At 49.7% G+C, this 11,931-nt stretch overlaps 1 protein-coding gene across 1 annotated transcript; it reads right to left on the minus strand.

Moving 5' to 3' along the window:
* On the minus strand, positions 395–7,700 carry LOC106501921 (polycystic kidney disease and receptor for egg jelly-related protein-like). The gene is made up of 2 exons (XM_018049075.1): positions 2,937–7,700; positions 395–2,837 (listed from the first exon to the last, which is right to left on the minus strand). The coding sequence occupies exons 1-2, from the start codon at positions 7,698–7,700 to the stop codon at positions 675–677; spliced, it is 6,927 nt and encodes a 2,308-aa protein (XP_017904564.1). The 3' UTR covers positions 395–674.

Genomic DNA, 11,931 nt, shown 5'->3' on the forward strand with positions numbered 1-11,931 from the left:
GGACAGAAACATGTTACTATATTGTACATCTATAACTTGCAGTGGCCTTAAGAGCAGATGGGAAGCTTCAGATTGCTGCACCCTGGTCCACATCCCTCCATTTCCAGGCACAAGGGCCACTCCTGGGACCCCTCACGAGGCCCCTCCAGCCCTGCCCAGCTGGAGTGTGTGTGGTGGGAGTAAGGACGCGGGGAGGCTCTGCAGCCCCATCAGCAAAGGGAAGGGCCAGCACGGCCGAGGGACCTGGGCTCTGCCCTGAACCACTAGCCCTGGCCTCCCAGCCTCGGGGGGAGAGGGACCGGGACAGCAGGAGCATTCACCTGCTGCTTCTGACAAGCTGAGATGAGGTTGGGGGTCCTTTCAGCTCCCTCCCCCAAATCTAGGTCTCTAACCCTCTAAATTGCAGTCGGTGCCAAAGACAGCAACTTCGAAGAAAAAGGGAAATGAACCGGGACTCACAGATGGTCACCCTCCTCTCTCCGCAGAGGCCACACTGCCCTTGACCCTCCTTTTAAGTCCCAATCGTGGAGGCCCCCACTGCAGACGCATCCAGACGCGGGGTGCACTGTGAAAAACAATACGGGTGGGAAACACACTGAGCCGCGAAACGCCCCTCGACCCCAGGAACCGGGCCTTTGGAGAAACCTGCCTGTGGGCCTCAACATTGCCACGGATCACACAACGAGGTAAACCATTTTCTTCCCATTGATGTTTCTGGTCTTCAGCCCCAGGTAGCGGCGGCTCTTCTTCTCCGGCTGCCCGTACACCATGTTGATGAAGAACCTGGGCTCATCTTCCGCCCTGGGTTTGAGGCACAGGCAGCAAAAAACAGATCTTAGCCAGTGACACAGATAAGTCATGGCTTCCGCCTCTTCTGAGGGCTCCTCATACACGGGCTGCTTCATTTCCTCGTAGGCAGACAGAATCACAGCACGAAATAAGTTGATCAATATACAGATCATCACCAGCAAGAAAGATGAGAGGAAGAGGACCCCGAGAACCCGGTTATTGAAAAATTCCGTGTTCTCAAAAGCTGAGACACAGTAGGAAAATATGGTCTGGGTGGCGTGGATCATGTCACTGTAGTTCCACTCATGCTGCCCGAACACCAAGTACCCAAATGCCATGAAGACAAAGAAATACACGGACACCACCAATGCCATGTGGCAGATGCCAGGAAGGGCAATCTGGATGGCCCTCTGAGCCAGACGCACATCGTAAAAGACCCTGGAATACCGGAGCGTCTTCAGGATCGTCAGAAACACCAGGAAACCCAGAATCACCCTCATGGTGTAATCCACTTGAGCCACTGCGTGAAAGGGAATGAAATCCTCGGGATTTGACAGGTAAGCCCGAACTACACCGATGGCCAAGAAGTACTTCCTGAAAAAGAGCACGATCCACAAGGTAAGGAAGAATTTAAGAGTAAAGCTGAGCCAATTATATACACTTTTCACATAGGCAGTCCATTCATCCGTGATGACGTTGACTTCATCGACAATATAGGCAAGAAAGAAAAGGTAGATGGCCACATACAAGTAGATTTCTTCTGAGTATTTTCTGTTGAAATGAGTGAGCGAGAAGGAGTGTGCATGCAGGCTCGTGTTCACAACACCTAACTGAGAGACCTCGAAGAGGACCGAGACGCTGCAGAGGAGACTGATGTCTGGATTGAAGGTGGTCAGTTCCACTATCACAGACCAGGTCTTCTCATCCAGCCAGTGGCCTTTCTGGAGCTCGCTGAGCCTCAGTGTGGAATTAAACTGCTGCTCTGCTGGAAAAAAATAGAAGGCGTATCCTCCTGAGCCATAGGTGTGCAGCAGCCCATAGGAAGAGTACGCCCACCTCTTCTCTGGAGGCCTGTAAGTAAACCCTCCGGCCGTCTGGTCAGTGTCCCGCTTACTAACTCTATTCCATGACCCAGAGTAGTTTTTTGTGTCTTCTGGGTCAATGCCATATTCGGGGTGACAGCGAATCTCTCCTTTGAGGCTGCCCTCCACAAATTTCTTGGCCGGCATACACGTTCTCTCTCCAGGTTGTGCCCTCACCTGCCTCATCAGTGGCAGGCCAAGGATTTTAGAGGAGCTGTCAGGGAAAAATGTGGGATTCGGGTCATTGTGGAGCAGAGGCAACAGCACCCTGTTCAGCCACTGATAGATGTCTTCCAGCCTGGCCACGCCTGCCAGATCCACAGAGAACTGGTCGTGAATAAACTGATTATAGTAAAAGCTGTCAGTGGGGCGCAGGACGGCGACTAGGCTCAGCAAGAGAGCCAGAAAGATGAAGTGAGTGAGGATGTAAATAAGGAACAGGAAAGCTCTTCGCTTGACCCTCTTCTTTCTTTTGAATATCATGATTTCATCTTGGGTGAGAGGCTGGTACATCCTTGAGTTTCGGAGCTCCATGACAAACTGGTGGCGTCTGTCCATTTCTTCCGGGTCCTTCCAGAGGTTTTGCAACTTGATCTCAGTGAAGTGATAGTTGCTGATCCATGAAAGGTTCTTTGAATACTTGGATGTACTTGTTCTGTAGCTTGACATAAGTATGACTTTCGATGGCTGCACTAGGAAGACTGACAGAGAGAACGCACAGAACGATGCAAACAGCCATGCTGTTGACTTTTCGAGGCCGTAAGTCAGTCCATAAAATATGATGAAGAAGGAGGATACTGCACAGGTAAGGAAAACCAAGAGCCAGGCCACACTAACACAGCACGGCGGCAGGACCATCCTGGGCTTCTCTTTGAGGGCTCGCGAACCTGGCTGGGGAGGCAGATCCTCGGAAGAAATGCTTTGATTGTCTTCAACATTTGGGTTGTTGGTGTTTTTATTATTTTCCTGGCCTTTAGAGATTTTTCTTTGGGTGCTGGGGGCTTTTCTTGGGGTGTCGGCAACCTTTCTTGGGGTGCTGGAGACCTTTCTTTGTGAGCTGGAGACATCTCTTTGGGGCCTGGAGACCTTGCTTTTGGTGCCTGATATCTTCTTTGGGGAGCCAGAGACCTTGCTTTCTGCTTGCTTGGGTGGGGGCTGTCCTTTAGAGGTGACCTTGACAGAAGACTTGTGTTTTGCAGGATGTATATTAGACTTCTCAGGCTGCTGGGAGCTTGCCTTGTCAATTTCGTAAACGTGCCACTTTCCCAGCCGTTCTTCCCAGTGTTCATTTGCAGCTGGCTTCAAAGGATGCTTCCGAGGAGTGACCTCATCTAGAGATACAAGAGGTCTCCTCTGGGAATAGATGAACAAATATGTGATCACTAGTTGTACAGGGAGCGTAATAAAGGCACTTTGCAATCCGATCACCATCGACCTGATGTACCTCCGCTCTTGTGGCTCTGCTTCGATCTCCTTCTCTAGACTAAAGAACATAATATTACAGAGAAGCGTGGACAACAACATGGCTAAGCAACAGGACAGCCTCTGGAGCCTGTTGAACGGTGTAGAAATGACACCAGAAAAAACGGAGAACCACAAGTGGTTTTTCCCTAGGTTATAATTTAAATCTATGAGGAAAAAGTCCATTTTCTTGAGAGGCTTATCTGGGGGGGTAACTTGAAAGGTTCGGTCCAAAGAGGATTCGATAGAAAGCCATTCTCGGCACATGAAGAGCCAGATGTGTCTGGTGAACAGATTCTCCACTTTGATTCTACTTAAATACCATTCAGGGGACCTGCCCTCATTGTTGTGCCACACGCGGAGGGAATGGATGTCGCCCAAGTCCTTTTGCGTCGCTAGGAGGAAACTGCAGATGCTTCCTCGGTAGAGAGTTGTAAATTGTGGATGGCTTAAACAGTGCACATCGCTGCTACCTTCGGTTCCATGCAGTTGGATAAAGACATTGGCCCTGGTGCCAGAACCACAACGGCTTCCTGTAATAACAGTGACTAGGTAACACACATTATCATAAGGATCGTTATCAAGGAGAACTATCACATGCTCCCTAAGATACTGGTCCGTTTCATCTCTGTGCAAGGCCCAGAACGCAAGGATCAAGTACAACAACATAATGAGAAGTACCGTGAAGAGAGTCACAGGGTTTTGGGTGATGTTCTTGATGACCTCCAGTTGTAAATCCACAGGGTTAGGGACCACGATCACCTTGGCCGTCAAATAGTGGGTACGCAGGCGAAGGTTGGCCTGTTTGATTATATCCAGCTGCCGTTTGGCCCGCCGTGGGTTCTTGCACATACAGTGCACTCTTTGCCAGGTGGTCTTCTCTCCCACATCGCAGGTGTCTTCTCTCCAGTCGCTCTGGATCCCAAACATATTCAAGCACATGATGCTGAAAACAGAAATTCTCACCAACTTGTTATTGGGGTTTAGGACGAAACGAGGTGCCTGTAGAACCACAGCGACGGTGCACTCAGAGGAATCGGTTCGCTGAGCTATGACCTGCACCAGGGCCGCCGGGAGGCAGACCACTCGGGCCTCCTTCACCGGACACTCCGGGTCAAACAGGTCACTCTCGTTGGCGATTGGAGGGATTTTATGGGACACCAGGTAGCTGGTCATAAAAGAGTTGGGTGTGATCTCACGGCCCGCGTACACAGACACCGTGAACAAGACGGACACGTCTGTCAGGATGTGGATCAACACGTCCCTCCCTGCTGCACTGTCCACAACAAAGCTGAACGCCCCTGTCGTCTTTGCCGATGACTCATCCACTGCGTAAGGCTCTGAGCTGGGTCCCACCGTGAGATTGAAAGTTCCAAAGCTCAGGTTTTTCCTGATGAGGTACACTTCCACTGCATCAGGTGGCATCTCAATCACGTCACCCGTGACCTCGACTCCTGTCATTCGGAATCCAACCACCTGGGTCAAAATGTTTTCCCCATGATTTAGCCAAGGGAAAGGGTCATCCGCAAATTCACAGAACATCGTGGAGATGGGAGCGTTGGCAGGCAGACTAGCAACGCTGTTCACATTCAGGGTGGGATAAAAACAATTCTGACAGTGCTTCTGGGTGCTGAAGAACTTGGTAACATTCCACTTTTCGGTTTTCTTGACATGCATTTTAAAGTTGGAGGTCCTCAAGGCAGTGGTCTCGTTCTCTGGCACCTTCACAGCCAGTACTGTGTCTGCTAGAGATTCAACCACGTGGAAAGGCTCCTCGAACACTTCATAATGAACCAGCAGCTTCAGGATGTTAGACAAGGTTGTTAATATTCCAGTGCACACACTTTCTATTTGCTCAGAAGAAATGCTCTTATCTCTCTGATGACTGTCTTGGAGGGCTTGGCTTGCTTGCCAAGTCCTCACTGTGGCCAGTTTCTGAGAAAATGCGCTGATCTCAGAGGTTTTTTCTGTTAATTTAGTAACAGCCATAACCACTTGGCTAATATTCGCCAAAGTGTTTATAGGAAGAATGAGTGTCTGATTGAAAAGGTGTTCTCGGAGTTTAATTTTGTCAGCTTGCAGACTTGCGTCAGTTTTCATGCTATTCATGACAGAAGCTACTACGTATATTAAATAACTTGCATTTAGAAAATCCTGCTGTTGAAGCAAAGTGGACAGGGAGGAATTTGGTCCCGTGGTGAAGTTGGATAACTCCTCCAGCACAGTCGTTGATGACTTTACGTCAGTGGGAGGCCGCACAGTGGCATACAAGTTCACCTGGGAAAAAGCTCCCAGAGAGGTATTATATGCCTGGGCAATTATTTTCAAGGCATAATGACTGTCCAACACACCAACAGGGAGAAAGGAAGGGGGCGATGTGGAATTCTTCCCCAAATACAGGATGGATCCAAAGTTATTCTCTTTCAAAGAACTGATTTCACCAAAACCATGTACATCAGGAACTATTATTTTATATGTAAGAACAATGTTCTTATGCTTGAAATGAGTACAAATAACAAGAAACTGAGTAATGAAGGAAATTCCTTTTTCTGGAACAATTTTGCAGTCTGTGGTTATAGGGACATGGTGAATAATGAAAGGATACCTTAAGACCAACGTGACTCCACTCCAAGTTGCTGCATTTAGAGAAATCCAAAACTTATCTTCCTTGAAACTCCAGAAAGCAAAAGCTTTTATAGACACATAAGCACCATGCCGTCCTGTTGAAGTTTGCCCCGTCCAGTCAAATGGCACCTCCTGACCTGAAGACGTCAGAATGGACCACCGATAGACATCTCGGCCTGCTGTACAACCTGTGCAATCCAGAGACAACGAGAATCTCTCTGATAAAACCAGAACCTGGTCACAATTTTCAATGCATGAGATGCTTGCAACTGGGTCTCCTTGAAGCACGCGCAGCGTTGCATCAGCAAATGCTGACCTGCCTGTCTTCTGGATCACCAGTCTGAAAAAATATACACGGCCACCTTGAAGTGTTTCTGGAGAAAGGGTGAGGATAGGACCAGAGGCCCATGTCCACTTGAGGTCAACCTGCTCCGGGAGACACACTTCCTTGCTTATCACTGTTATTTTCCGTCCATCATAGTCTCTCGGGTTCGTGGTACAGTACCAGAGAAACTTAAGCCTCTCTTTCTCTAGAGGGTCTGTTTCCTCTGGATCAGAAGACTTATTTCCATTGAGAGTCACCCCATCTGTGAAATTAATTGTGATGTTGGAAGGCCCTGAAATAACAGCATTCAGGGGACGTCTAAAAATGATGACATAGATTCTGTCTGAGTCCTTCTGCCTTGGAATCCCAGGTTCCCGCGTTGTGACAACCACCGAGAAATTAAACAGATACACCCCCCAAGTGAAAGAATATGGGAATATAGTCAACACTGTTGCACCTCTCTCTGCCTTGACCGGTGGCTTTCTTATAGGTTTAGTCCAGTCAGGCACGGCCCCTACATAAGGCACAGGATAGATATACCAAATCCGCAGATAGTACTCTGGGATTGGACAGAAGAGGATGACTGTTGCATTGAAGGTGTCTCCCATGTCCCTGGTCAGTCGCACCGGTTTATCATCGTTCCTATTTATCCGCACGCGGTCCAATTTACAGGGCATCGGTCGGGATACCTGACAGGACACGGAGGACTCAGTGGGTTCTGAGCTGTTCGGGCCGACAGCTTCTAAGAAGACCGGGGTGGGCCCGTCCGTGGGACACTCGGTTCGGGCCACAAATCCCGGGTAGGAGCGCCGGCCGCGGGGCAGAGCCCGTCGGGGCAACGCGCGGCTCTGGGCGGCCGCGGGCCCGAGCAGCCCGAGGCGGAAGGTCCACTCCAGAGGCCCGAGCGAGCGCGGCAGGCGGGACAGCCAGCGCAGGGAGAGCCGCCCGCCGGGCGCGGACAGCTGCAGGTCCACCGGCGCGGGCGCGGCGTTAGCGGCGGCGCGGCGGGCGCGCACCTGGACGTGCGCGCGGAGGCAGCGCGGCGCGAGGCTCGGGGGCCGCCCGGCCGGCAGGCAGAGGCCGCGGCGGCCGCTCAGGAAGATGCCGCCGCCCGGGGCCGCGCGGGCCCGGAGGCTGACGCGGGCGCGGCCGGCTCCAAGGCCGCCAAAGCCTAAGCCCCGCTCCCCGGGGGCCCGGGGGGCCGTGACCGAGCGGAGCGCGGCCTCCGGGCGCCGCGCCTGGACGAGGGCCCGGGTGTCGGACGGGGCACGCCGGGCCGAGGCGGGCGTCGCGACGGGGAGGCCTCGGGCCGGCGAGCCGGGCGCCTGCGCGGGAGCCGGGGGCGGAGGCCGGGGGCCGGGCCCACAGCCCAGGCCCAGGCCCAGGCCCAGGAGCAGGAGAGCCGGCCCGGGCCCCATGGCCGCGCCCGGTGCGAGCTGCGTCGGAGGCGCAGGGCGGAGGCCCAACGGACACGGCGTGTAGGGCGCGGGGCGGCCGGGGCGCGGGCGGCCGGGCGGGGGGCGGGGCGCGGGGCGGCCGGGGCGCGGGCGGCCGGGGCGCGGGCCGGGGTCACGGCGGGCGTGGTTCGGGGGCCACTGTGGCCTGGGTTCAGCGTGGTCAGTGGGGTTCCTGCGGCCCAGGAAGTCAGTCGTTTCATCGCCCCTGTTTGGGTCTGACTTCTGAATTCAAGTTACACTTTCACTTGCAGAGTCTTAGCGTTTCCGTAAAAATCCTCGCAGTTATTGATTTGTAATTCCGTTTGTTACGGTCACAGAATGTTCCGTGCGATCCTTTACCTTTCTGAACGAGTTGAGCTTGTGTAAGTCTACCGTGTGGTCTGTCTTGCGTCCATTGTGCGTTCCATGTCACGTGAAAAGAATGTGTATTCTGCTGTTGTTGGGGCTCTGTCCTCTGGGAGTCAAGTCAAGAGGGTGGTGCTCCTTAGATCTATATCTTTTCTGCAGTTTTTTCTAGTTCTAGCAATTGCTGAGAAAAGATGATAATCTCTCCTCCAGTAACCGTGGAATTGTCTATTTCATTCTCTAATTCTGTTTACTTATTTTTCCTATATTTTGGAGGTCTATTTATTAGGTAGACACACAATTGTGGTTTGTGTGTCTGTTGAATTGCCGTTATTGTCGTTATGAAATGTGTTTATTTTTGTGACAACCTTTGAATTCTCTTTTGCCTGGTTAAAAAAAATAGCCATATTATATGTCAATTAGATCACAATATACAATAACCTCAGATATGCAGATGACACCACCTTTACGGCAGAAAGTGAAGAGGAACTAAAATCCTCTCAATGAAAATGAAATAGGAGAGTGAAAAAGTTGGCTTAAAGCTCAACATTCAGAAAATGAAGATCATGGCATCCGGTCCCATCACTTCATGGGAAATAGATGGGGAAACGGTGGAAACAGTGTCAGACTTTATTTTGGGGGGCTCCAAAATCACTGCAGATGGTGACTGCAGCCATGAAATTAAAAGACGCTTACTCCTTGGAAGAAAAGTTGTGACCAACCTAGATAGCATGTTCAAAAGCAGAGACATTACTTTGCCAACTATGGTCCGTCTAGTCAAGGCTATGGTTTTTCCAGTAGTCATGTATGGATGTGAGAGTTGGACTGTGAAGAAGGCTGAGCGCTGAAGAATTGATGCTTTTGAACTGTGGTGTTGAAGAAGACTCTTGAGGGTCCCTTGGACTGCAAGGAGATCCAACCAGTCCCATTCTGAAGGAGATCAGCCCTGGGATTTCTTTGGAAGGAGTGATGCTAAAGCTGAAACTCCAGTCCTTTGGCCACCTCATGCGAAGAGTTGACTCATTGGAAAAGACTCTGATGCTGGGAGGGATTGGGGGCAGGAGGAGAAGGGGACGACAGAGGATGAGATGGCTGGATGGCATCACTGACTCAATGGATGTGAGTCTGAGTGAACTCCAGGAGTTGGTGATGGTCAGGGAGGCCTGGTGTGCTGCGATTCACGGGGTCACAAAGAGTTGGACACGACAGAGCGACTGAGCGACTGAACTGAACTGATACATAGGTAAAGGCAATGGAATGAAGGATAATAAGATTGCAACACTGGCCTTCTCAAGCTTATTGTCTATGTGGCATGCCGGGGTCCAGCCCCAGTGGATCCAGGGTGATTCGAAGGGGAGACGGATAGGTGAGGAAAACTTTGTTATTTAGAAATACAAGATTAGATTAGGATGAAATAGTATAGTAGGAAATTTAGGTGGAGAAAAAGATGCTGAATAACTTGGTTTACAGGGAAAACCAATAAAACTCGAGACGAGGTTTGCACCATCTACGTTAGGCCACCGGCGCCCACTTGAATATCAAAGGGTGCCCCACCTTAGGCTCCCTTTTGCGTGGGTCTTAGAAGCCAGGGGAAGTAAGTAGACGTGGTGAGCCTCCCCGCTCCAGATGGGAATTCAGCCGAAAAAGGGTAGAAAAGAACGACATGGGGAGCCCAGCATCGGTTCAAGACTCAAGACTTAATTTCAAAATCAGCTTATATACCCCAAGTTGTACATAAAGAAATAATGGAATATGCAGAGTTATGCAGGGGCAGCAGTCCTGACCCTCATTGAGACCAGGCTTTCTTTTCGCATATCTTCCCGTATACAAAAGGTCTCAGGTGGTTTACGTTATCTTCTGGCCAAGAGGCCTGTTAACATTTTTATGGCTCTCTTCCTGGATAATGGTCTATCAACCAGAAAACTCCTTTTCCCTAGAAGTGATTTTTCTTCACTCTGCATCACCCTCAAATACTAAATAAAGTTACATTCCTAAAGGTGCAATGGGTTATAACAAAGAAAGTACTTAACTCAAAGATCTAATGTTGCTAATACCAGGTCTACTACCTGTTTTTCTATATACCAACTATATCTACAAATAAAAGATATGAAAATTTGGCAGCAAGTATTAGCTCAACAAATGAAACCTTTAATCAGTCCTATTCTAATGATTTTGACTCCTCGGAAGCCCCTACATTCCTAGGATGTTTTAAGCTTCCTATGCTTCCCGCGGGAGGCCACAAACAATCACATGTGCAGCTGTAAGAGTCCTGCAGGCAGGCTAGAAAGTCATCAGAGGGGTTTTTGGATTGAAACACCCTTTCAAATGCAGAAGACTAAAGCCCTGAGTTAACTTTTTCCAGAGTGTGTCAGAAGAGTGGAAAAGTACAAGGCAGGCAGATTCTTATTTTGGGGGTACATGCTCTGGAAATACCAGGGGGAAAACCTGAGGCTTGACTCGCCTTGCCCATCAGGCCTCTGCCACATGACCTTGTCACGGGTGGGATTCCTCACGCTGGCTCCCGGCAGTGGCATTTTTTTTCCCATTCATTTCAGCTCAGTTCAGTTCAGTTCAGTCTCTCAGTACTGTGTGACTCTTTGCGACCCCATGAACACCTGCACACCAGGCCTCCCTGTCCATCAGCAACTGCCGGAGTCTACCCAAACCCATGTCCATTGAGTCGGTGATGCCATCCAACTGTCTCATCCTCTGTGGTCCCCTTCTCCTCCTGCCCCCAATCCCTCCCAGCATCAGGGTCTTTGCCAGTGAGTCAGCTCTTTGCCTCAGGTGGCCAAAGTATTGGAGTTTCAGCTTCAACATCAGTCCTTCCAATGTACACCCAGGACTGACCTCCTTTAGGATGGACTAGTTTGATCTCCTTGCAGTCCAGGGGATTCTCAAGAGTCTTCTCCAATGTCATAGTTCAAAAGCACCAATTAGTCAGCGCTCAGCTTTCTCTATAGTCCAACTCTCACATCCATACATGACTATTGGAAAAACCATAGCCTTGACTAGACTGATCTTTGTTGGCAAAGTAATGTCTCTGCTTTTGAATATGCAGTGATTTTGGAGCCTCCAAAAAGTCAGCGATTGTTTCTACTGTTTCCCCATCTACTTGCCATGAAGTGTTGGGACCAGATGCCATGATCTTCGTTTTCTGAATGTTGAGCTGTAAGCCAACTTTTTCACTCTCTTCTTTCACCTTCATCAAGAGGCTCTTTGGTTCTTCTTCACTTTCTGCCGTAAGGGTGGTGTCATCTGCATATCTGAATTTATTGATATTTCTCCCAGCAATCTTGATTCCAGCTTGTGCTTCTTCCAGCCCAGAGTTTCTCATTATGTACTCTGCATATAAGTTAAATAAGCAGGGTGACAATATACAGCCTTGATGTACTCTGTTTCCTATTTGGAACCAGTCTGTTGTTCCATGTCCAGTTCTAACTGTTGCTTCCTGACCTGCATACAGGTTTTTCAAGAGGCAGGTCAGGTGGTCTGGTGTTCCCATCTTTTTCAGAATTTTCCACAGTTTATTGTGATCCACACAGTCAAAGGCTTTGGCATAGTCAATAAAGCAGAAATAGATGTTTTTCTGGAACTCTCTTGCTTTTTCAATGATCCAGCGGATGTTGGCAATTTGATCTCTGGTTCCTCTGCTTTTTCTAAAACAACCTAAAACCTGCCTTTTCATTCATTTACTTTCAACTTATGTCTTCCCATTTATAGTGGTCTTTTACAGGCAACATATCATAGAATGTTACTCTTTTATCCACTCAGTCAATCCCTGGCTTTTAATTGAGTTATTTACACCATCAACTCAATGTTCTTTCGAAGGACTGATCCTGAAGCT

The sequence above is a fragment of the Capra hircus genome, chromosome 5 (genome assembly GCF_001704415.2).
Source record: "Capra hircus breed San Clemente chromosome 5, ASM170441v1, whole genome shotgun sequence".
Classification (NCBI taxonomy): Eukaryota; Metazoa; Chordata; class Mammalia; order Artiodactyla; family Bovidae; genus Capra; species Capra hircus.